At 47.7% G+C, this 24,985-nt stretch overlaps 3 protein-coding genes across 9 annotated transcripts; 1 reads left to right on the forward strand and 2 right to left on the reverse strand.

Annotated features, from left to right (window-relative positions):
* The first annotated feature begins 729 nt into the window (after positions 1–729).
* On the forward strand, positions 730–2,647 carry B3GNT4 (UDP-GlcNAc:betaGal beta-1,3-N-acetylglucosaminyltransferase 4). The gene has a single exon (XM_050906766.1). The coding sequence runs from the start codon at positions 751–753 to the stop codon at positions 1,867–1,869; it is 1,119 nt and encodes a 372-aa protein (XP_050762723.1). The 5' UTR covers positions 730–750; the 3' UTR covers positions 1,870–2,647.
* A 2,721-nt stretch (positions 2,648–5,368) lies between these two features.
* On the reverse strand, positions 5,369–9,700 carry DIABLO (diablo IAP-binding mitochondrial protein). Of its 2 annotated transcripts, none has more exons than XM_050906622.1 (6): positions 9,650–9,700; positions 8,604–8,724; positions 8,110–8,241; positions 7,273–7,383; positions 7,021–7,117; positions 5,369–6,024 (listed from the first exon to the last, which is right to left on the reverse strand). In XM_050906622.1, exons 1-6 carry the CDS (start codon positions 9,694–9,696, stop codon positions 5,810–5,812), a joined length of 723 nt encoding a protein of 240 aa, XP_050762579.1. In that variant the 5' UTR covers positions 9,697–9,700; the 3' UTR covers positions 5,369–5,809. The 2 variants fall into 2 exon arrangements, with proteins under 2 accessions (XP_050762579.1, XP_050762580.1); XM_050906623.1 differs by lacking the exon at positions 9,650–9,700 and adding an exon at positions 9,304–9,434.
* A 4,871-nt stretch (positions 9,701–14,571) lies between these two features.
* VPS33A (VPS33A core subunit of CORVET and HOPS complexes) lies at positions 14,572–24,915 on the reverse strand. Of its 6 annotated transcripts, XM_050906595.1 has the most exons (13): positions 24,814–24,915; positions 24,666–24,731; positions 24,424–24,551; positions 23,676–23,865; positions 22,722–22,838; positions 21,845–22,019; positions 20,923–21,116; positions 19,010–19,136; positions 18,757–18,824; positions 18,011–18,148; positions 17,477–17,614; positions 17,151–17,319; positions 14,572–16,574 (listed from the first exon to the last, which is right to left on the reverse strand). In XM_050906595.1, exons 1-13 carry the CDS (start codon positions 24,913–24,915, stop codon positions 16,381–16,383), a joined length of 1,806 nt encoding a protein of 601 aa, XP_050762552.1. In that variant the 3' UTR covers positions 14,572–16,380. The 6 variants fall into 6 exon arrangements, 5 of the variants coding, with proteins under 5 accessions (XP_050762552.1, XP_050762553.1, XP_050762554.1 ...); XM_050906596.1 differs by lacking the exon at positions 22,722–22,838; XM_050906598.1 differs by lacking the exon at positions 14,572–16,574 and having other exon boundaries at positions 17,311–17,359.
* Between the last annotated feature and the right edge of the window lie 70 nt (positions 24,916–24,985).

A 24,985-nucleotide genomic window follows, 5' to 3' on the forward strand; every position in this document is an offset into this window, starting at 1 on the left:
AGGGGGTTGTGCAATGTGCGGGGTGCAAAGTGGGGTGTGCGGAGGGGGGTGCGGGGTGGGGTGTGCAATGTGCGGGGTGCGGGGTGGGGTGGGGTGTGCGGAGGGGGGTGCGGGGTTGGGTGTGCAATGTGCGGGGTGCAGTGCCCGGGGTGCAGTGCCCGGTGCCGGTGTGCAGCTCCTAAGGCACGCTGCCCCGGATGGGGGGTGCCCGGTGCAAGCCCCCCCCACCTCCCCCTCCCCGCCACCGGCTCGCGGGCGGGGCGGGGCAGGGCGGGGCGGGGCGGGGCCGAGCTCCTCGGGCGGCGCGTGGCGGCGGCGCTGCGCGGAGCAGCGGCGGCAGGTCCCGGTAAGTCTCGGTGATGGCTCTGCAGACCGGGGGGGGTTTTGCACCGGGCCGTGCAGGAGCGGGGGGGGGCAACGTGTGAGCGCCGGGCTCCGAGCCCGGACTGCGGGCCGCGGGCGGTGCGGCTCCCCGCGGGCTCCCGAGCTCACCCCGGGGGGCGAGCGGCCGCCGCGCCCCGGCACAGCGTTGCCGTCCTCGCCGGCAGCACCCGGGCTTGGTGGGATCCGAGGAACAACCGCGAGGGGAAAACGCCGAGAGCCGTCCCGGTGGCTCCCCGGGCTGGGTCGTGAGCTCCGTCCCTGCGTGACTGTGAGCGCAAGTGGAAAGTATAAGTGTGCAGGTCTAATTGATAAACGGCTTGTCTTCTTCTGACCACGCAGGGCCTGGGTTCTGCAGCAGAGGTTGCCATGTATCCCAGGATTAAAAACCTCGCACTTTACGCCTTTTCGGTCATGCTGCTGGCGTGGGTTTTTTACATGAAGAAAGAGGCAAAGTTGGCAGCGTCGCCAGCAGACCAGAAAGTGGATGTAGCGAATCACAAACCAAAGTCTTTGGTTCTGGACAATGCTGAACCCAGCAAGTGTTTGCCAAACTTGACCCTTGCCAATTCTTCTCTCACCCTCCCAGAGCTTCACCATGTCTTCTTAACATACAGGCACTGCCGGAATTTCTCTGTTCTGCTGAAGCCTTCCAGGTGTAGCAAAGAGACGTTCCTCTTGCTGGCGATCAAGTCTTCCCCGATCAACATAGAGCGGCGGGTGGCAATCAGGAACACGTGGGGGAAGGAGGTCTCCATCGGTGGCAAGCGCATCAGGCTGATATTCCTTCTAGGGCGCTCGGAGGCCAAAATCCAGGTACAGCCCCCGCACCAGCTGCTGGCTTACGAGAGCCAGGAGTTTGATGACATCTTGCAGTGGGATTTTGTTGACAACTTCTTCAACTTGACCCTCAAGGAGCTGCATTTCCTCCGCTGGTTCATGGAGGACTGCCTGCACACCAGGTTTGTGCTGAAGGGTGATGACGATGTCTTTGTCAACACTTACAACATTGTTGAGTTCCTCCAAGAGCTGGACTCAGAACAGGATCTCTTTGTTGGGGATGTGATCGCCAATGCCCGGCCCATCAGGAACACCAAGGTCAAATACTTTATTCCAGAGTCCATGTACAGAGCCCCCTTCTATCCTCTCTATGCGGGCGGAGGGGGCTATGTAATGTCTAGAGAGACAGTGCGCCGCCTCCAGAGCACCGCAGAGGACATGGAGCTCTTCCCGATAGATGATGTCTTTGTGGGAATGTGTCTGGCAAAGATGGCAGTGACCCCAAAGAACCACGCTGGCTTTAAGACTTTCGGGATCCAGAGACCTTTCAATCCTTTTGATCCGTGCTTGTACAAAGAGCTGATGATTGTGCACAAACTAAACCCAACCGAGATGTGGATCATGTGGACGCTGGTAAAGGATGACAGCATTAGGTGTGCGGTGTCAGTAACGCACAACTACAGAAGGGATTGGAAAAGAAGCTACTGATGAGCACAGCGGGATTGTGACTGGTGACAGATCCAGGGTACTTAAACTAAAAATCAGGTTGTGGTAGAAACGTGTCCTCTACTAACAGACTGTACTTGAGCCATAAGGGTTTGTTTTGCAGTAAGTCTTTTTCTATCGGTGGGTTACTGAAGCAGTTGAATTGTCACAGGGCGGGGATGGGGCCGGTAGCTCGGTGAGACACGGTGCAGGGGACTCGGCTCGGTTCTTCCCAGCCAGACTGGAGCCAGGGGAAGTCACAAGTGCCGCAGGGACGTGTGCGAGGGGCCACCTGCTATGGAGGCTCCGCAACACCGGGGCTGGTGTCTGACCGCCGGCCAAATTCAGTCTCGTGTAGGAAACCTGATGATGACTAATGGGTGACAGAGCACTTGAAATTACTTGAAGGGGTGGAAGAGAAAGGCCAGTGTGTGCTGCTGGGTCCACTGCAGTGCAACTCTGCTGTCCCAGCCCAGCAATCCCACAGGTCCTACCGGACAGCAGGAGAAAGGCGATGGAGTGAGGGGGAAAAAAAAAAAAGCCTCAAAAATGTATTGCCGTAACACAGCACGATGATCCAAGGGACTGGGCTCCGACTCCAGCCCTTTGGATTTTACAGAAGTTTATTACAGGTTTACTTGCACTGGAAGCTTTTGCACAAACACTTCATGATGGGGTTTGAGAGGCGCAATATGTCTTGAATAATCACGGTGGTAGTTACAGTGGCTGTAGCTTTTCATGTTGCGTGGGAGGTGTTTGGGTTTTTGTTGTTGTTGTAACGTTGGGTATAAATAAAATACAGTTTTGAAAAGTGTTTTCACAGGAGTATTCTTGGGTCTCCTGAAAGCTAAGAGAACTGAAAGCCAGAGAAGGCTGAGATCTGGTGCTGGGCATTTGCATTAAGGAGTCATTGATATTAGAGAGGATAAGGTTATGTGGCAGCAGAAACTTGCCACTTTGCTGCGAGCAGCTGCTGTTCTCTGCCCTTGTCCAGACAAGATGTACTGATACAGGAGCAATTAATCTATGAGTGCGCTGGAGTCGCTAATTTGAGGAAAGATCAAATATGAAACTAAGATTTGGTGACACTTTTATGAAGCTTATCAGCTTCAGGGTGTCTTGCTGCTAGATCAGAAACTGTTGTGCTGTGTGTGAGCAGGAAGCAGCCTGGAAGCTTTAGAAAAAGGTAGCAGGTAGAGAGGAAGTGTGTGATTACAGAAATCAAAGCAATTTGTGTTGTGCTGTTGTCGTTGCTGTCTCTAGTGCCAGCTGCCCAGCATTCACCGCCCACCAGATGTGAGCTGGAGCTTTTAGGGGTGCCCGGGAAGTGCTTCCAGGAGGTCCTTGCTTGTACTGCAGACAGAGAGACTGAGGACATCCCGAGAGCAGAGGTGTGACGAGCTCTCAGGGCAGGCTGGCTGCCCTGCCTTCCAGTGGGCTGGTGCCGCGCTGTATGAGCTCAGGCTGCGGGACTCCTGGCAGTACTTGCTGCCTTGGCTTCCTAAAGCACCCGCTGTAGTTCTGGCTTAGCCCTAAGGCGTGACCCAGACTCTTACGGCGGGAGTTGCCACTCTCACGTGAGCTGTTTCTGTGCCAGATGCCAGCAGGCATTTGTCTGAAAAAATTGCTCTTCCAAGGGGTGAGCCTGTGTGTGTCCATCCTCAGTGTGGTCTTTCTTGTACAAGCTGCTGCTGGCTCTTCTCGCTGCAGCCCTAACAGGGATTAATTAGCTGTATTAGCTGTACCTGAGAAATTGTCTACACGTAGTATCAGATACGTTGGCTTTGTAAACAAGGCTGAGTATCAGCAGCAAAACCTCGTTTCTGGGCACTGTTCTCTGGGCACCGCTGCTTGTTCCAGAGAAGAGACGGGACAGAGCGGGTACCGTGGTACCCTGGGAACTGCTGTGGCAGCATTTTTCTGATCCACTAGATGATTCCAAATGCAAACTCAGTAACATAATGTAGAGCGTGATGTCATGTCTGTTGTGGGCTTAGGTGTATGGGCTAACCCCCGAGAGGCAACTCCCACTTCCTAATAAAGGTGAGGGGCTCTTTTCCACCCCATTTTGGAGGTGGTACGGAGCCACTCGTGCTCCTCGCTCCCATTTTGACTTGAGTAGTTGGTTCCTGTCACGTCTGAAGGTTAGATGTGTGTGGGTACAGCCTGTGTCTAGGGAAGTAAGAGCAGGGCATGCAGTGAAACGAGAAGTGGGGCAACAATGGGGCTGGGAGCATGCTCTCAAAGGGGAAGAACGAGTTGCTTTGCAGACTCCTGTAGCCGTGCTCGTCTGTCTTAAGCCGTATCTCTGCCACGCAAGCATCTGAGTTGTCGTGGCATCCTGAAAGGAACACAACCTGTACGTACATTTGGGTCCGCGGCTTGGCAGACGTTCTTAAACTGCAGCACGTAACAAATTAGAGCAGTTGTGGTTAGAGGCTGATCTGAAGTTGCATTTGGCTCTTGAGGGCGTGGTTGTGCCGCTGCTGCAAATAATCCTCTCGTGATAGTGGTTTTTTTTCCTAATGCTCCAGTCCAAAGCTGTGTTTGGACCTCCTGACTGCTGGCACAGCAGACACTGGCATCTTCCCGTGAGCTTCAATTCCAGACTGCGCCGTCCTCCTTGGATACAGCAGCACCCAGTGAGGAGCAGGAGCAAGGAAAGGTGGTTTGTTAATTCCTTTACTATTTAATCTATAAATGTACAGTGCTGTGCAGCTGAGATTGCATTTGTTCAAAAGGCAGGCAAAATGAGACACAGATAGAAAGGCTTATGCTCCAGCTGAAAATTCCTAGTCAAGCACAACTCAATTTAGTAACAGCAACCTCGACACAGATGTAGTGCATCAGATGCTCATTTGTGGTGAAAAACCTAAGATTAATGTGTGTTTTACAAAACCCGATGAACGGGGATTAACTGACTCAGATCAGCAGTGATAAAGTTCTAGTGGATGCTGTTCTACAAAGCAATCTCAGCTTGAGTTTACATTGTCTATACAGTTAATATTGCAAATTTCACATTAAGCTGTCAAGTTAGAAAATAAACACAGTGAAAGACACCTGTGATTTTGAAGCCTGCAGTGAAACATCAAGCTTGTAAAAAGAGAGAATTATTTTCCTGCAACTTGTGCTGGAAGGCATTCAAATATGTAAAACTCGCGTTTGCTCGCTGCTTTGTAAAGAAGTACACAGCAGTTGCCACAATGACTTTGTTTATAACCACAGTATCTTGAAAATCAAATCTCCCTTTGCTTCCTGGGGAAGGCAGATGCGTTACAAGCGGTGACTCCTGGGTGAAAGAGGTTGCCGTACTGAACTGCAAAACTTTCTATGGAGTTACCCAGGCTCTCAGTGAAGTTTTCAGCTCCACAGCAAATGTTTCCTCTGATTGCAATGAAGTGTAACTTGATGCAGCTGTCGGATTCAGCTCTGTTACAAACTTTTAAGTTCAAATAGAAAACAGCGCTTAATCTCTTATCCAAACAGGCGCACACACAACAGATGCTTTTGCACAGTTTATTAAAGGTACCTCCTAACAGACAGCATGTACTTCACAGGTTAAAAAGAATTACTTTTTACTACATTTCTTTGGCTGATACCTAGTTAGTCTCTAAGTTAGAGAGCTCTCACAAACATATCAAACAAGCAGTAGGACCCTCCCAGCAGAGAGACAATTAACAAGCTATCCTTGATAGCCATTTTCACATTTGCATAGTTAAACATTTAAATAATTGAATCCATAAGTATTACAAACATAAGTTACAAACAAGATCAAGGCCTTTCAGATACTTGGAATTGACTTGATTTGTAAAGCAATCCTGTTTGGGGAAAAAAATGGAATCGCAGCCTTATTGCAGTTTCCCGCTACCCCACACTTAAAAGTTTGGGACCCTTCAATTTGCGATTGACTTTCACATATTCTATGGTGACACTTAAGTTCTTTTCAGTCTTCCCGAAGGTAAGGGTCCTCACCCGCCTCTGTACTTCCCAAAATACCCTGTGGCAATGAAGATTCCTCTCCTTGAGCTTTTATGAGCTCTTCTGTTTGAGCTTCAGCTAATTTGGTCTCTGCTTTCTGGGACAGCAGTCGCACTTCTTGCACCTGAGATTTCACGAGCTGAATGTGGCTGCGGGCTGTCACTGAGGCTTGGTCTGCACCTGAAAAGTAGTAATTTAAATACGTTGGATTAGAGGAGCACTCGGCAAACCTTCAATTAAGGAAGCGATTGTCTATAATTATCATCTGCTTTGCTAAGTGTTTCGATGGCTCTTGGGCTATATTAATGCTAAATGCATTTACTGTTCATTTACCTTAAACAACAACATGCCTACTTTGAGATTTTTTTGCCCCGTTGAATTCTTCCCACCCAAGTGGGTTACAGCCAGTGTCTGATCAGAGTGATCACCTTGTGCTAGCGGGTTTGAGAACTAAGCCCAGCCCAGTCATCGTGTGCCAGGAACTTTCAGTCCTTGTCCTGTCCTGGCACCTACCAGCAGCGGGAGTGTCTGTGGCACTGCTGAACTCGGAAACCCTTCTCCTCCCATACTCCTCCTGTGCTCCTCCAGATTCCGTGTCTTTTTCAGGCACTTACAGAGTTAGGGTGTCCCTGTATATTCATCGCTTTCCTCCCCTTCTCCACGCCAATAACTTTGCCGATTTACCGTAAGTCAGCCCGTAACTCAATCTCAGAGCTATCAAGTCTCTACACGTTTTGTGAAAGTGTGTATGCGGGGAGAAAAGACCAAAATTAGTATCTTTCCTGAGTGAAAGGCAAACATTCTCACTCTTTAATAAAAGTGAATCCAGCTAGAGACACCTGCTGGACCCCTTAGGTAGCCTTATTTCTGTGGTTCCCAGAACCGTGTTTGAACACTGCATTTAAAAATGACTAAACACTTCCTTCAAACGTTTTTTGGCATGGTTGGTCTTGATCTAAACCACATGCGAAGTTTCCAGACCTAGTTCTCAGAACACTTCTACTAGACCTGTAGCCAATAAATAAGTTCTTAGCATCTCTAAAAACCAGGCACTAGTTGTAAATTGGTACGTTAACTGAATTTATATTCCGTGTCTCTCTCAACTCCATTCTCATTCAATAAATACTGCCTAAATGCTAGGGGAAAGAAACTCTACGTATTTCTGCTTGTGCTTACCTGACTGATAGGCAGCTTCTGCTGCCATCTCTGAAAGACGTAACGCTGTCATCCAGCTGGATTCCATCCTTAGGTACTCCTGCTGTTTTGTTGTCATCTAGGAGTAAAACAAAGTATTACTTAACTAGATGTAACAGTATCTGAATGCTCTTCCGAACAGCGCCTTTGTGAAAAGGTGAGCAAGCAAGACAAGAACTTTCTGAGCAGAGTTTTAAGAGGCAGATTGCTGACTGAAGGGAGACGACTGCTTACATCAACTCTGGCTCCTATTACCACCTGCCAGACTGCATCCACCTCTTCGGAATTCATTTTCCCAAGAAGATTTGCGTATTGCTTGTAGAGAGACACCAGTGTATAAACCGCCTGCAAAGGAATCGTTTCACACAATTACGTGACAATCTGTACATCTCTGATGTTGTCTCGGTGTTAACTGGTGTTCATTAGCAAAATTGCTGAATGGTTCCAAAGATGCTTTGTTCTCAAGTTCACTGCAATTTTGGAGGCGCTGACAGCATTTGCTGTCTGCCTACAGTAGTGCTGTGGATAGCATCTCTTTATATACTTGCCATACTAATGAGGAAGTAAACTGGAATGCAAATACTTCATTCAAATTGGCACTTATTTATACAATTAAAACTGTATCTTGTTGTTTCAGACTTAAATATGGCTTACTCCATTCTTCTGATGAAACTCAAGTTCATGGTCTTAGAAAAGGGCACAGAAGGTAAATAAAATACCTAAGAATACAGGGTGGCGTATCCTATTTATTCAGGACACAGGTATCCAATAATTGCTCCGAGTTTCTTTAGCCCCAGTTCTGAGACATGGGTCATTTCGGCTTAAGTTCAAGCTCAAAGCAACAGTCTAACAAAGCTAAAAATAACTTCCGTGTTTGCTGTAGTAGAACAGTGAGCTCTACCCCACTGTTTCCTAGGGGCCTGACATCTTCAAACCCCCACACCTCTTTTATTACAATTCATAAAAAAACAAAGTCCATTTTAAGTATGGTTTAACAGGTGTAGTTAGTGCGAAATAATTTAGTATTTCCAGTACTGACTTGCTAGCAAAGTGTGTAATCCCTCAGCTTACCTTTGTATACTCTGTCAACGCTTCAATCAATGCGTACGTTGTTTGAGAGAGGAGTGTAGAAGTACTGTCTGTTACCAAGGAAACGGCTCTTTTAATCAAGGCATCGTTACTGAGAGAAACCGAGTTCTGCTTCTGAAAGACAAGACATTTGCATGATCTTTACACTGACTTTCATATGGATGTTCTCACTAACAAATAACGGTAAGGAAAAGCACCACTGTTAGTTACAAGGGTGGACAGCCTAATCCTCACTGCTGTTTTGCCATTGTAAAAAAGAAAAAGGCAACTGTTTTTGCAAGGTGTTATTGAAGGCAGACACTGTCTTTCTCATTTCTCTTCCTTAACAACTACATGGCTTTAACACCTGTGATCCCCAAGAAGGAATACAATTCTGAGGGTAAGTACGAGTTTGTAAACTGCGAAGCAAGCGTTTTTGAATATTAAACTGTTTCTAACGAGGGGGTGTGGTACGTAGCTCCCTCCTGATACGTTACCTCCACAACTGGGACCGCGCACAAGGCCACACCCAGCCCCACGCCCACCATTCGGTGCCATCGTCCGGTCACGCCCGAGAGGCAGCGTCTCCTAATATTGGCCAGAACAGGAAAGCTTTGTCTGGAAATGCAAGAAACAAAGTTAAAGCGCAAGAAATAACCAGTGTGTGGTGGGAAACAGGCATCAAAGAGGAAAAGAACACCTGGAAGCTGTTCTAGGTGACCTAGTCTCTACCAAGCTTCTGTAATGCAGCTGCCTAATAGTGAATGAGTTTGATTTAAATTCTGTTATATTACTTAATTATAAGTGCAAGAAAAGAAGACAAGCACAGTAACTAATGCATTATTAATCCTTTGAGAGAGGAAATGTATCTTATCTGGTACCAACACACTGCTAATATTCAATAATATTGAAAAACAAATTAAAAAGCATGCTTAAAAGTGCTGTATGGTACATGCAGGTGAGCAATATGACTGGTAATAGTTTGCTGCAATCCAGTGACACTTAGGGCCTCCTGCAGTCAGTTGTATTTACATCCAGTGGTGTCTAAGTGTCCGTGGGGTCAGGGCCTATCACTGAAATACTCAAGCAGAAAAACAGAAGCACTCAGCCATGAGAATTTTTTTGTCGTGCAGCAATTTTCTAAAAATATCTGGTCAGTTTTCCGTCTTTTGTGCTCTGTACTCTTAAACTACAGACCACCAGTGGCAAGCGCTGCGTGGGTACCACAGCTCCTACTGCTTGTGCTATTCCAACTGTGCTGTGGCATCCGGAGACAGACGAGGTACGTTGTGGCCATTTCTGTGGCCCAGGCCGCCGCTCCAGCCGCAGCCAGCTCGATTATAACGGGCAAACAAAGCGGGTACGGAGTCACAAAGGGCGGTCAGCGGCTGGGAACCGAGCCGGGAGGCTGACTTCAGCCCTGTCGGCCGCTCCAGCCCGCTAAACAGCCGCCTGGGCGTTACCACGACCGGGTGAGGCTCCACTGAAACGCCCCCGCCCCGCCACGCCCTCGGGACCCGGAGCGGCGGGGCCGCCGCGGTACCTGAGGAGGGAGCAGGAGCTCCGGAGCCACCGGCTGCCCGCGGCCATCTTGGGACTGGGCGGTACGCAGGAAGTGACGTCAGCGCGTGCCGGCGGAGGGGTAGCGGAGCGGGCGGGGCTGGTTTCCCGGCGTGGCGCATGCGCAGAGGGCGGGCACGTGGGGCGGGTCGCGCGCGTGGCCGTTGGTTGAAGGCGGGAGCGGCGCGTGTGGCGCTGTGAGGGCGGCTGGAGGCTGAGGCGGCGGCTGTCCGTCCGTCCGTCCGTCCGTCCGTCCGTCCATTCTCCCCCCTCCGCCTGCGGGGTCAGTTGCTCCCGCCGCCCCGGGCTGCCCCAGCGGCTGTTCTGCCCTTCAGGTAACGGCACTTGTCTCGGGACACGGCATCACGGGCCTTTGAAGCAGGAATGGTGTTAGGAGCTCTCAGCTCAGGCTGTACTTGGCCAGTTCCTCTGTGTTACTCTGCTCAGAGACACCTGACAGGCCAGCCCGGCTCAGCAGGGAACAGCCCTCAGCTGTGTGTCAAGTCATCAGCAGAAGTGTTGGCTAGGATCGCACTGACTGACTGCCACAGGTTCTGCTCCCCACCCCCCCCCGTTTTAATTCATCTTTGTTTTTCAAGAGTATATGATGATGCTTTGCTTTTGGCTAGTTCCACACTAGTGATAATCCCCAGCTTCTCCAGCAAAGGTTTCCTGTATAGTTCTGCATGAAAGGCCTTGATGAATTAAATCTATTCATTGTGTATATACCAGAAATTCCTATCTAGTCTCTGTGAGACTCAGTTTACTCAGTGCAGCCTACTGTTAGTGAGGCAGTACTGTATCTGCAGGCATATCTTTCAGCTAACTCCATGTTTTAAGCATTTGTTGGAAAGTGTTGCGTGCTTGAGAGTGCCAAATAACAGGCCTGTAGATCATGTGGTGTTGGTGCCCCCACCCCATGAAGTGTACCTTGTAAAACTGTAGGAAGAGAGAAAACTTGTGCTGATTTGAAATGTCTTTTCCCAGGACTTCTAAAAAAAATTAGAAGTAATTTCTGTATCTCTGCCTTCACACCCTTAATGAGGCAGAGTTAGACAAGGCAGGACTTGTTTACTTGAGATGTTGGTCGTGTTTGAATTGTGTTGCATCCCTCTCGTCCCTCCGCTGTGCTCGGCAGACTGCTGTGCTCTCAAGGCGGGGTGTGGGGTGGGAATCTCAGGAGAAAACTGATGGGAGGCTTTTACGTATTTCGGGGAATAGGGGCAAATGTCTAGGAGACACAAAGAATCTGCAAGAGCCACAAAGATCAGTAAAGTGTATGCATGTAGATGCTTTTTTTTTTTTTTTTAAATCTTTATTCTTTTGCATAAGAAAATAAGATTGTGATTAGACAGTAACGAAACAAAACGCTTGCAGAGTTGGGGCAGGAGGAAGGGACCGCCATCCTGTGTGCCGAGCAGACGCGCAGGACGAGCTGCACGGCGGAGCCTGTTGCCTCTGGCCAGCCCGTGGCTGCAGGAGCAGAAGAGGAGCTCTCATTTAAGCACCAAGAAGTACGTTGTCCAGCCGGCGAGCAGCAGTGCCCCGACCAGCACGGTGTAACTGAACAGCACGAAGGCCAGCAGCTCCTTCAGCACCTTGAGGAAGTGGACTGCGAAGGAGTCCGGCATGGTTCTCCCCGGCACTGCGGCAGGTAGGGTTTCTGGGGCTGGCTGCTGCCGTGCTCCTCCCCGGTCTGTAAGCAAAGGGACAGGATGAGTCTTTCCCAGCAAGGAGACTGCAGAACCGACGGGGTGGCTCTGCTGTGGGGAGAGGTGGCTGTGTTCAGGAGGGTTAATGGCCACTCGTCCTTCTAAGAAGGTTGTTAGTGTCAGGTTGGACTTCTGTGTGGGCTTGTTCGAGTCCTGGACAGGGTTGCCGAGCCTCGCAGTGTTGAAAAAAGAGTGCAGGATCTGAGCAAAGTCTCCAAATCAGGACTGGTAACTAAGCAAATTAAAATATAGACACACAGGCAGCGGTCACTGCCGTGTCCGTAAGGGCCAGAGCCCCTTACAGAGTCCAGCTGGCTCCTGGTATCTTTCCCCCTGTGTCAGTGGCTGTGCATCCAGGAAGCTTCACGTTCAGAGCAGTCGCTGATGGTGCATTACCAACAGTGTGTTCTGATCAAAGTGGTCAATTCCTCCAAGGAAGCCACCATTAATATTTAATGATATAATTGCATCTAATGGAGATACTGGCACAAACTGAGCCTTTTGTTTAAGAATGACAAAAATTGAGGCTTAAATACAAGTTTGCACAGGCAAATATTTATATCTCATGTTAAAAATAACCTTTAAATGGGAGCCAGAGGATAAGATGCTTTAGAATTCATCTTCTAGCTGTATTTTAGTCGTACTTACACATCACTTTAGAAGTGATCACTCATTTGTTAGTTTAATATAAAATCTGAACTCTTTCACAAAAGTTGTTGGCTCCTTAGACTTAAAGCTGTGAAGACCCATCTAAAGATTCTACCGTCTCTCCAGTTTACATGTTCTTTTTAATTTTGATCGTAACTGTGCCTGATCAAAAATATCCACACTCTTAGTCAAGCACATAAAGGGAATTTAAAACCAGACTTAAGATAAAGCTAACCTAAAAGGATTATTTCTCTTCTAAACAGTCTAAAGCCAGCCAAAGTAAACTGAATTCCCATCCGGCGACTTAGAATATTTTTTAAAGAGCTCTTGTGATAAAGAGTTCACTTTTTGGTCTTATTAAAGAGTTCAGTCATTTCATTTTAAGCTCAGGCACAGGTATACATTATAGGAGCTATTGCATTTTAAAACCAGCCGTGGTTTCCCAGTTGTTCAAAGCATTGAAGTTTTCTATCTATAGGCTTTACGTGATTTCTGATTATCTAAAAGGATGTTGATAAAGAAATAAACTGCTTACCCAGGCAGACGATGGGCTCTACTTTGTAAAGTTCCTGTTTCTCTCTAGTTTTGTTCTGCAGCTGTCCCTTCAGTTTCTGGCTTCTAAACGGTTTGTGCTGTAGTTTGATCCCCTTCTGATCTGCTCGTCTGGGAGCCAGGAGTAATGAGGTTGTGTTTGCAGCCCACACGAGGACTAATGCACTAGGTGTGGTCAGGACCAATTATTATATGACATAGCGCCTTTGCGCTCTGTGCAGCGCAGCAGTACAGAGCATGCCAAATAGCTCCCCTTCCCCAGAGTGCTTTTGTCAACAGTAGTTGTGAGTTTAAGCGCCATGGCTTAGTGTTACCAGGACAAAACCTGCATTTGTTTAAATGGGGGGGTTTTCCTCTAACAAAGCGTTGTGCCATCTTATACTTTTTATTCTGCAGTTATCTGGAAGGCTGTTGTGCCTCTTGCTCCATTCTCTGAGAGCCCCTGTGCTTCTGTGGGCCACTTGGGGAGGAGGATCCTCACACAGAGCTGGGGATCGTCCCAGATCAGCAGCACATTACAGGATGGAACTGTGCGGGCTGAGTCGGGCTTTTTTATCAAGAGCGAGCGAGCGCTGAAGACAGCCTCATCGCTGCACTGTCACTAGTTCACTGCTCTAGCTTCACCCTTGCACACCCAAGAAGTCATCCCTACCTTTTAGAGAGCGAGCGCTACAACTCTTTTGCAGCAAGAGGGGGAGGAGGGAGGTAAGCTCTGAGTTTATTTTTAGCAAAACTGCTTTCCCATAATGTTAGATGAAAAGTGAAAGTATTTTGGGGTTGAGGTTGGGTAATGTTTTCCTTTTCTGCTTATAAACCAGACAAATGCAGACAGCAGAGAGAAGGAAGAGTACGTACTGCAAATCAAATCTCTTACCTACAAAGATATTATAATGTAGAAAATGGCCCCTTAATTTAATTAGGCTCTCTTGTTATCAAATTATTACCCGCGTGGTCAGCAAGGCCTTAGACAGAAGCAGAACATAATCAAGCTGCTCAGGAAGCCTGTTAAGTAGTAATTGCTCCTCCAGAGAATCGATCAACGTCAAGATGGCTTTTATTTTTTGCTGTTGTTGTTGCATAGTTCCAGGAAGAGACTTTGTCTAGGTTGAGTGTCCACATGGCTCTAGCTTGGTGGTGGTGCAGGCTACAGTCTGCAAAAAAATATGCAGCAATGTTGTTGGTAAATTAAAATTTACCAAGTGTCCGGCATAAACTCTTTTCAAAATAAGTTTTGCCTCTAGTGTTACTAACACACACATCTGCTGGTTCAAGTGAAAAGGTAAGCAAGCTGTTGAATTGGCACTTTGCATGGTTTCCTTTATTCACTTGTGATGTAGCTTTTACATATCGTGAGCTTACTTCACAAACTAGCCCCATCAGTACTATTCATTTCCTTGCAGTTAGTTCACTTTTTAAGATTTAAAAAAAATGAATATCTGGAAGTTGTGATAGTACAAAGACCCTCAAGGCCAAGCCAAGGAGACTCTGTAAGGATTGCTCTGAATCACATTGGTTCTTGTTTTTTTCTGCACAGTGATGTCTAATTTTTGATCCAAAGCTACTTCAATTTTCTTTTTAAATACTGTGAAATTACCTACTTTACAGTGGGACTGCGGAAATAATGCAGAGCAAGGCAAGCCACATTTGCTCCTTGCATCATTGTCAAAGTTGCAGCATGTTTTGTTTCTTTTAAGACAAGTCTGCAAGTTGCCTACCCACCTGAAGTAAAAAGTCCCAAATGATTAAAAATATAATTTTCTTTAAAAGTCAAGAAACCCCATAGATATTTCTGATGTAGTATGTTGTGGCAGAACAGAATGTAATTAGTGTAGAAGCTCTAAGAAAAAACATCCAGATGTTAGAAAAGTACTTTCAACTTAGGTAATTTAATTATCCTGGGGCAGAGGGAGAAGGATACAGCTACCACAGTGCAGGGGTTTGTTTATTTTTGTATTCCAGAGAGAGAGAGTGAGGAAACACTTTCAAAAAAAGATCAAATACATTTTTGTTTTATTCTAATAAGCCAACGGGAGTTAAACAGACAGAGGGGCTCTGTGAAGGGGCTGATGTGCCAGAACTCGATCTTACAGAACAAAACAACAGACCGAAACCCACAGTAATAACTGTAACGACTTGGAAAAATGAAGGGGGTTTTGGGACATATTATGCATTATGCAGGATAACTAAGAGCAGAAATGTTTGCTAAGAGAGTGATTTAAGGTGTGGGGTGGTTTTTTAGTTGTTTTTAACTGTTTAAGAGTGAAATGCAGTGTGAAACGGAGTCCTCACTGGTTGCTGTTGAAGCACGTGAGTATAGTGACAGTGACAGGGCTGAGGCGCAGCGGCACAGGCTCTGGCAGTGGTCAGCTGCACAGGCATAAGCAAAGACCCCTGGTCTGCCTTCCCAGCCTCTAGCAATTAGCAAGGCTGTCTCTCCTGGAGCCAGAAGCTGCCTCTTGCACACACTGGCTCAGCAACACCAAGGGCCCAGCCACCAAGACCATGGAAAATTCCATTTTATAATTTTGAGCTCTACAACAGCTTGTGGCAGCAAGTACCACAATTTATAAACTGAACGGGGGGGTGAAAAAAGTGTCTGTTTTAAGCCCGCTGTTTACTGGGTCACTGACGTAGCTATTTTTGGCCTGAGGCCCATGCGGGGAGTGTCTGTGTGTCTTCAGACATAAGCTCTTGACACACTGATGTCATTCATGATCCGGAGTAGCTTTCCAGAGTCAGGCGGGTGTACCCAGGACAAACAAGCCACCTCACACCGATCCCTTCAGAGGGCAATTGAAGTAAAAGGCTCAAGCATCTCCCTTGTAATTTGGGTGCAGTTGGTTGTATTCCTAGTCAGTGCTGTCGACATGCATGTGGATAGTTCAAGGTTTAGCTGTTGCTGCAGGAAACCCAATGAATGCCTTGGCCAAAGCGTGCAGGACAGCAGACTTGAGTGTGGCCTACAGGCAACTAACCCTAACAGACAGCTTGTTACAGTACAGCGCAGGCTAAGCAGGTCCTGCAGGTGCATCATTCTGGATGCCTGAGAGCCATGAAGTTTCTAAATCTATGCAGTAAAAAAGTTACTGCTTCCCCTTTACAGCAGTTCTCTTTCCATTGTACAATCAGCTTCCAAGGATGCGAGAAAATTTAGCTACTGTGGCCTGGCCCTTGCTGCTGGCTGTTGATGCGAATGTGCTGAAGCTGGGGGAAGCACAAGTTCCTTGGCTTTCATCAGAAAGATGAGCAGGAAACTGAACCCTGGGTACAGCCGAGTACAGACCTCTGACAGAAACAGATCCAGTACATTGATGGAATATAGCAGGCACCAGAGAGAGAAAGACAGACTGGGAATATTGGTATGAAATCAGGAACAGAAACCATCCTGCCTCCTCAGCACCTTTTACCTTTAAGAGGGTAAAAAGAAGTAATCACATCTCCCACTAGAACTAAACTGAAAGAAAAAAAAAGAAGCAATTTGGCAAATAGAAGGACCAGGGCAAATCCCCGCTCCCCCAACGCTTGTTTGCCAATTCAGACCAGGAGCAGGGCTCTCTCTTTCTCCCATTGTTTATTTCATTGTTAGTGCCTTTCAGCACTGCTTGTCTACTAGGCAGTTCCACAAACAGTAGGAACACAAGTGCAGAGAGGGATGAGGGTAACTGCATCATGAGCTGGTCTCAGGAGAGCTGCTTTCACTGTTGTGTTTCTCTGACGTTCAAGCAGCCATGCCAGAAGACCAGAAGCTGACGTGCCTGTGTCACACAGGGCCTCTCACTTTTACTGTCTCTTGCCACAGACCCTAGAAAGGGGCAGGCTCCAGTTTTTCCATCAAGGATTTGATCCAGCTTGTTCCATTGATCAGTTTTGTAGTGGCAATGACGTACTCTGTGCCTCCATCTTCCATTTGGGACAGAAATCTTAGTGCAGCAATTTCTGCGTATGTTACACCTCCCAGGAAGAACACCAGAGTGACTCGGTTCTCACCGTGTTGACCTGTGTATTCAGAGAAATTTACAGGTTGTCTTAGTTTTGTTTTTACGTCTCCTGTCCATCAACTGTCAAACTCAACATGACCTAAAACTAAAATAAAGATAGCAGCTGAATTAAAGGAGAAACCTATTGGGCAGAATACCAGACTGGGGCCCAGAAATGCAGACTCTGCTCCCAGCTCTGGAGTCTCTTTGTAGGCTGTGCTTCTGCCTGCCCAGGCTTAATACTAGGAGAGTGATGCTGACCTTCTTTGTAAAGTAATGTTACTTATTAAAATCACAGTGTAAGGTTAGGGTTTATTTTAGTATTCTGATGAGAAGTTAAACAAATGTACAGCTCTATAGTATCTTCAGTGCACATGGTGCTGTGCATTAATAGCAGGCTGAATATGTGACTGGACGTTTTAAAGAGGCCAGAAAGCTATCTGTCAAAAATGGGTTAGGTAGATCTAATACTGCAGTGGGACAGGGAGATGAGATAGATGCCTGGACTCTGCCAGCCCTCATTTCAGTTTGCCTCGTTTCAGCCTAACAAAGATGCACCTTCCTTTAAAAAATGGGAAAACAACGCAAAACTTACGCTTTTTTTGAAGGCCAGTAGGTAACTGCTGCCTCTCCTCAAAATGGGGACCCGGCAGCATCTTTAAAACCTCCTCTATGCTCCGCCACCCTGGCCGAGCCAGTAGCTGTGCCAGACGTACGCTCAGCGGAGCGTAGCCACTGTACACGTAGGAGATATCGTTGGGGTTCTGCAGGAAAGAGCAGAGCGTGAGCAGCAGGTGAGTGCTACTTCATGTTGCAAAACAGCACCGCAGAAATAAAAAAAAATAAAAAGATGAAGGTTTTCCTGCTGCACATAATCCTGTATTGTTAGATGTAATGTTCACTGCTGAGGCACATATTTACCTGTTCATTAACATCATCCATCCATAAGCGCAGGGTTTTCCTGATTGTTGGGTAGTTATTCCTACCGCTTGTCTGAAGTTTCAGGAGTCCAGCCTTTTCTAAGTTGTTTAAGGTCAATATATGTTCATAGCCGTAAGTCTGCAATACGAAGAACTCACCTTTAATACCATGTCAATAATCCATGACCAGAGTGTTTTAAAAAAAAAAAAAAAAAAAAAGGCAAAGATGTTCGTTTTGAAAAGTTTTTTGGTTAAGATCTCTCTAGAGTGTATCCCATTTAGAGTGTTTAAATCATAATAGTAAAAAGTGCAATGATACAAACCTCTCTGTATCTACATGTTGTAAAACACATATAAGCACCTCCTGAGTCATTGCTATCAGCCCAAACAGAAGCCTCAGTGCTCCATCTGTACACACTGGAAGTCAACACTACCCATGTATAAGATGCGTCTGTCTAGAATGCAAGTGCTGTAGAGCTGAGGTTTTGATGTGGATTTTCTCAGAAATTTATTGATCCAAAAGTTATAGCCCAACCTGGAGAATCTCTCTTTTGTAATGGTCCAGAACCTTCTGCTTCAGTCCACTATTGCATACAGATTGCAAGCAAACGAGACGCAAGATCTTGATTAATGGATGTTTTTGAGCTATGCAGTCTTCAATATAATTGTTAGCCTATTAAAAAAAATACACAAGCTGTTACTTAAATTTAAAGACCTGTTAAAGTGCCTAGAAGACCTGGAGAGAAAGATCTAGTTTTGCCTAGTATCTCCAAAACAGCAAGAAAGAGAGTGCAGCGGCTCTCCAGGCAGCTCAAGACCACCTGTAAAATAGCGATCCAGCACTGGTTCCACCTAGCATCTTTCTAAAGCATGTCGATTCCACAGTCAATAGCTAGACTTTGTCTGATGTACTGAAAAAATTCTGATTAACGGTCTTCAATCTTTCACTGATCCCTCACAGCACGTAGTGCCCCTGTACGAGTCAAAGCACCCCAGCTGTGTACATCTGCATTACAGGCAGCGATAGGTAACCGGAGCCTGGCAAAGCACACAGTACAGCACTGTCTCCAAGTACATTCAGCAATGCATGTCACTTGGAGGAAACTGCAAACGTGCAAGGAGACACATGTGAGAGCTCCCAACCTTGACACTGGAAGCAGACAGACATGATCTAGATCAGACGTTTCCTCTCTCAAAAAACCCAAATGGAAGAAACCCCAAAGAAATACATTGGGGTTTTTTTGAAGATGTAAGAGTCACTAATTATCATTATCTGCTTACCTTGTCTGTGTCTATTCCAGACATGAACTCTTGTTCCACTGTTAAATTATCAAAGAAATCTTCAGATGCTTTGGGAAAAGAATGAAAATCAATACAATAGCAACTGACAGCTTATTTTCTACATTGAACATTTCAGCAGAGATGCACTGGATGGAGCAAAGCCAATTTTTGCCAAGCTGAATGATGTCCATCAAGTTGTCTTGCATCTTGCTATATTTAAATTAGTCAGATAGACTATTCAACGAATACTCACTGGTGATGTCTTTGATGAGTTCTGCAATGGAGGTGTGGTTTGCTAGAGAACTTCTTGCTGCCTGCATGTGTGGCAACTGTGAGACAAACTGCTTAATCTCTCCAACAGTTTTTGCGTGGTGTCTTTCCTAAAGAAATCCATCGCTTAGGTTAGGTCTTGTTCAGATTAATAACACCAACTAGATCATTTTATCATGAAAAAGTTTTTTACTGTACTCACTGCAACAGCAGATACTGTTAGAGATATGCAACCTTTTAGACAAAAGACTTTAAATGCTTATACTAAAGTCAAAGCATTACCTGTAACAGCACTTTGATGATTAGAAGAGGAAGGACATAATACAACAGGATCATTAGACTGTTTTTCTCCATTATACCAGTGTTGCCTATCACTTTTCTCCACCTTTGTCTGACTTCAGCCATCACTACCTGCGCCTCAGTTTCCCTACCAGCAAAACTACCTTTTTCATGCAAAGATGAATTACTTTGCTAGCTGCCAGTAAACATGGAGCTGTAGGCAAACGCAGTCAGAGATGGGGGACGTTTCCCCTCAAAGCAGTAGTGAAAGGTGCCGAGGAACTGGGTTGGCAGGGTCTGCGTCCCTTGCAAGCAGAAGCCTGCCATTCACTGTACCTGGCTGTAACAATGTCCCAGGTTTTGAGCAAGGATCTGATGAAGCACAATGCAGACTTCGACTCTCAGAGCAGTCCAGAGGTCTGTATTTCATTTGGGTTACTTGCCTCTTGCTGCAACTTGGAATAAAAATAATAATAATTTGACTCGTGAAGGATTTAAATGGGCAAGTGCAGGCAGGAAAGCGATAATGATGAAGCCTGCAATTTAAGAAGTCCTCTGCTGCCGATATGCTGCTGTTTCATTATCACCTATTATCTCTGACAATTTCTTAAATTTCTTTTTTTTTTTTTTTTAACAACCAGTATGAGTAATCCATGTTGAGCACCTTCAGCACTAATATTGCAGGAATAGACATTTACTAGGAGATGAGGCTGAGCACACGGTATTTCAGTTAAGGTACTGCTACCTCATCTTAAATGTGGCAGAAGTGAAGAGGCAAAGAAAAAACCAAGGAAATACAATCAAACAATGTAACAAGTTCTCTTGAGAATCACCATGAAGTCTGAAAGCAGAGATAGGGGATCTCAGTTTCTTTATGAATCATGAACAGGATGTTTTCAAACAAAACCACAAACACACCCCACAGCACTCTCCAGCTTTGTCTAAGGTGACACATGAGCATGAATTTACAGGTCAAACCTCCTGTAAGACAACTGTCTTTTTCACATTCCTATTGTTTTTTATGCCAGCCATAATACTCTATGACTGTACATTCTGGACTTTTATTTCTTAAAGCCTTTTCTCTGCATCCTCGGTGAATACAAAGGGAAAAGGACCTTTCAGTTAACAGGTAACAACAGCAACGAAGTGGAATTGATCAGTACGCTAAAATTAACCTTTGGCCTCTCGCAGAGGGAAGCAGCAACCTGACTGTTCTGCAGACTGAAGAAAGCAATTCCTGTTATGGGAACTACGGGCTCACACAGCAGAAGTGTGGTTTAGGCTAGATCTGAGATAACAGTAAGGATTGGAAAAGCCCCAGAACGGAGGTGTGGGGAGAAGAGAAGAAAGGATCTGCATTACTACAGGATTCTTAAGAGGAGATTTGACCAACACCTACTCAGAATAGTCAAAGCGGAGCTGATCTCATCCCAGGTGTCCTGGTTTCGGCTGGGAACAGACTGGAGGGGCTTCTGAAGACTTCCTGTTTTTTCCCTGGCTGGGGGATTACTCCATGGCAACAGCTCGAGCTGCTAGCCACAGCCCTGCTAAACACAAACTGTGACTTATCTGACGACAAGAATGCCCAAGGGATGCACAGTCGGATACAGGCCTCACCTCAAAGGCTGCTGAGATGATCTTGGCTTTCTTGCTCAGCACTGACCCCACAGCATTGAAGTTCTTGTCTCGGATTTCAGCGTACAGCTCTTCAGCAGAGTTCAGCTGGAGCTTCTTGGGTTCTGTGGGGAGATCTTTCCCACCCTCACCCTGCTTCTTCGGGGCAAACTTCTCAGGAGGGAGTTTCACATAAGCTACCAAATACAGAGAAATAACCCTTATAAGGACTGGAACTTCACCACCAGAAGTTAAGACAAGCAGGCTGTGGAAACGTGTCCCCTGAGCTGGAAACAGTTTTGAGCAGCAAAGCTAAGATAAACGCCCAGACAACTCAGTGCATATGTGTTAATTACGGAGAGTCTCCCTGTACTCACCCAGGGACCCAGAGACCTATACAAACATACATCATCAGAACCCACGCGCTAGCTACCCTGCTTTCAAAGAGGTTTAGAGGCAGCCTTCCAGTCACTCTTCAGTACAGCAGGAGGGATTAAAACCCATAAATGCCTCTCTGGAGTTTTTCTTACTACCTCCTGAAGAGCAGGAGAGCGCTCTGAATAGCCTTTCACAAACTGTTCCTGTCCCCTCAGTGTGGCACGTGAGCCAGCCAGGCTGGAGCGTGAGGGCATACGCTAACATTTCTACTCCCACACTATGTGTTCTGTGTCACTGTGTCTGTGCCCAGCCACCATCCAAAATATGCCCATTCAACAACAATGCACTGTACTCAGCTCCCCTTCCTCAGCAAAAAGAGAGCCAGAGCTGATCCTGACGGGCTCTAGCTTGGGACTGAACCATCCCCACGCAAAATTCAGGTGAGCTGCTCCCACATCGCAGTCATTTAGTGAAGCAGAAACCCACCTGACACACTGCAACCTGCTCCAGCACGCCGGAGACCTCCCCCTTACCCGGCAGTACTCACTGTTCTGAATTCCATAGATTTCATCTATCAGCCCTTCGTACGTCAGCTGCGTAGCTAACGGCGTCAGCAGATCAACGTTGCGATCCAGCAACAAGAGGGTATCAAAGACGGGAAATATCGAATTCTGGCTTCCGGGGAACTCGCGCTTCATCCTGATCATCATATTAGCCACGTGCTGAAAATAAATCACGTTGGTCTGGTTACGGTACAGGCCGCAACAGATGGGTTTGACTTCTAGGCCCTACAAGCACATGCTCATGCAAGTATGGAGCGCAGCCCTGTGTAAAAGAAGAGAATGGCAAGAGGTACAAACTGGCTGACAGACGGGGGCGGGATGACACAAAGAAAACAAAGTCCTTCTCTGCTGCTCTCCGCAGCTTAGCAAGTCAGTGACTGTGACCAAAGCTCTGGGTTCATCTCAAGCCACTCCCTCATTACAAAAGGTACCAAATAAACCGTAGGTTGATCAGAGAGAAGAAAAAAGGGTGAGTGAGTTATAGGGAGAGATGATTTTCATCTCTCAGCTAAGGCATGAGCAGTAGGTTAGACATTTCCTGCTTTATTCAGCCCTTCTGATACCAACAGAGCGGCTAAGTGTTAAAACTCCACAGAAAGAAGAACTGCTGAAAACACAAAGGCGGTGCACCTACGAGCAAAACATACGAAATCAGAAAAATCCTCCTGACAGGAAGACTTATGGAACGGCAAAGATTGTTCTTTTGGCCAGAGATGACAGACACCTGATGGCCATGATCCTGACATTCCAATATGACAAGAAGGCTGGATTCAAAAAACCCACACATGCATTTAACCAAAGACTCCTTAAGGCAGTTCCAAAGAACAAGATGCATTTTTTCAGCAGCAACATTTGCCTCACCCGGGCACACTCGCCCTTCCCAAAAATCTGCGGGATGGTTCCGTAGAGAGCCTGCAGTGTCATCAGCCCCTTTGCCGCATGGTACAGACTTGTCTGGTCGCTCTCCAGGTAACATTCCTAAACAACGAGAAGGATTCCCAATGGAAGGTGTCAATCCGACACAGCTGCTTCCACAGCAGAACGTGGTCCATGTGAACAGTTCAGAGGAGACATAGGCTGGGAAAAACTAGGGCTGTTGGCAAATACGGACCTTATCTGTCCTGTTATTATATTAAATCATTTGATCAAACCGGACACTGTAATATTTCTGAACCCCACACGCTACTCCCAGTTTGATGGAGAGGAGTAAGAGAGTCAGAAAGTGACTGCAAAGAGCCTCTACCTCTAATTAGGCCAATCTGAGTGCACAGCACCTCATCATGGCTGCCGACAAGCAGCGGCAAGCCCCGACGCGTCCTCTGGGCTACGCTTAATAAGGCAGAGATGGCCAAAGAAACTCCCAAACCTTTCCGTCCCCAGACGCAGCATTCTGAGAAAACAGGATACGCAGCTGGTGTGTGACAACTGTCACTTCTCAGCGCAGCTTAGTGCGCAGTATTAGCCATTGTACACGGCTCTTCGGCTGCGTATTGACACAAACTGTGCTGGCTCTTTGTAACAGCTAAGTATTTTAAGCTTCGTGAATGCTCCGTTTGTGAAAATAACACCAGCAGTTAAAGCTAGAGGAGCTGGGGTGCAGCTTGGTGTAGTCATTGTTCCTTCAGTGTTTAGTCAGAAAACACAGAGAGAAGTTCAGGCTCAGTTCAGCACTCAGGATCAAGCCACACGTGCTCCGCACGGCCCTTCCCTGCTGCGCGGGTCACCGACAAACCCTCCCACAGCCTCTGTACCAAACACCGACAGCCAACACAAAAACGCACAGCGTTTTTTCTCGAAGACGAGACGAGCCCTTACCTTGAATGCGCTCTCAGACTCCATGGACAGCAGGTCTCCATCGACGGGTATGAGGTCCAGGCTGTACTGCTCTCGGTGGATGAAGGACCCCAGCACGCCCTGCTCCTTCAGCCACTGCTCGCAGAGCAAGCTGCGGCGCGGCACGAAGAGGATGTGGAAATCCCTCTGGGGAGAGCGGCCTCTGTCTTCCCTGGAAGAGTCACAGGCAGGAGCACAGCAAACGGTAACTCAGCTGCGCAGGTAACCAGCACAGACCGCGGGCTGGGGGCACTGAATTCAAAGGAAACGGCAATGCTGCGCTGGGTTAGCATTACCAACTGCCCTCCCTAGCTTTGTGTTTCAGAATCTTTTACCCAGCCACATGCATCCACAGCCACAGGTCTGAAAGCAGGGCAAGGTGACTTGGTTTTCCTGCAGTTCTCAAGAGGAGGGTCAATCAAAGCACGACTCATTCCAGCTAATTAGAAGGAACGTACATCCTCTTAACGAGGAATGCACCCTGTCCGTTGCCAGCCGAAGTGACAAGCCCCCCTCCCTCCCCAGGCTGCCTCGCACCCCGACTCGAGCCCCGCGAGCGGCTGTGCTGCAGCTGCGGTGTCCGCACGCAGTTCCCCGTTTGGAGCCCAGGCGCGACAAACCACATGGCAGCTTCAGGCCGAACCCGTCCCCTCCTCGGCCGGCTCCCAAGAAGAGAACCACGAGCCGACCCCTCGCAGCCGCCGCCTTCCCCCGTCGGCACCCGCCGTACCTGAGCACGTTGTCCGTAATGATGTCCATCAGCTCTAGCTTGGGCCTGACGAAGAAGATGACGTTCTTGACGTCAGCCTGGGGCAGGCGGCCCGGCTTGAGCGTGACCATCTTTTCCACCTCATGTTCCTACGCGGAGGCAAGGGCGTTAGCTAACTGCGGGCAGCTCCGGTGACAAGGCCCGGCAGCTGAGGGACCTTCGCCGCCTTGCCCGCCTCCACCCGACCCCGCCGCGTCGTTTACCTTCAGGAGCGAGTACTGCGCGATCAGCCCGAAGGGCCCGGTCAGGTACTCGTCCCACACGATCGCCTGCGGGAAGGGACAGAGGCGTCAGGCCCGGGCCCCGCCGGGCGGCGGCGGCCCCCCCCGTCCCCCGTCCCCTCCCGCCCACCTTGGAGCCCGCGCACTTGTCGAGGAACTGGCGGAGCTCCCTGCGCCCCGCCTCGCGCAGCGCCGTCAGGTTGACGCGCCCCGAGCTCAGGTGCGCCGCCATCGCCCTGCCGCCGCCGCCGCCGCCCGCGCCGCTCACGTGACGCCGGCCGTCAGCTGGCCCCCGCCACGTG

This window comes from Gymnogyps californianus, chromosome 16, assembly GCF_018139145.2.
Source record: "Gymnogyps californianus isolate 813 chromosome 16, ASM1813914v2, whole genome shotgun sequence".
NCBI lineage: Eukaryota > Metazoa > Chordata > Aves > Accipitriformes > Cathartidae > Gymnogyps > Gymnogyps californianus.

Bases quoted from the DNA above. Each gene is read 5' to 3' on its own strand.
- B3GNT4 (XM_050906766.1), top strand. From the start codon at position 751: ATGTATCCCAGGATTAAAAACCTCGCACTTTACGCCTTTTCGGTCATG.
- VPS33A (XM_050906595.1), bottom strand. From the start codon at position 24,915: ATGGCGGCGCACCTGAGCTCGGGGCGCGTCAACCTGACGGCGCTGCGC. The intron at 24,552-24,665 runs GTAAACGACGCG...GCCTCCGCGTAG, and splicing joins CGCAGTACTCGCTCCTGAAG to GAACATGAGGTGGAAAAGAT. The intron at 21,117-21,844 runs GTGAGTACTGCC...TGTATTTGGTAG, and splicing joins AATCTATGGAATTCAGAACA to CTTATGTGAAACTCCCTCCT.
- DIABLO (XM_050906622.1), bottom strand. From the start codon at position 9,696: ATGGCCGCGGGCAGCCGGTGGCTCCGGAGCTCCTGCTCCCTCCTCAG. The intron at 8,725-9,649 runs GTACCGCGGCGG...TTGCATTTCCAG, and splicing joins AGCTCCTGCTCCCTCCTCAG to ACAAAGCTTTCCTGTTCTGG. The intron at 8,242-8,603 runs GTAACGTATCAG...CTTGTCTTTCAG, and splicing joins GCGCGGTCCCAGTTGTGGAG to AAGCAGAACTCGGTTTCTCT.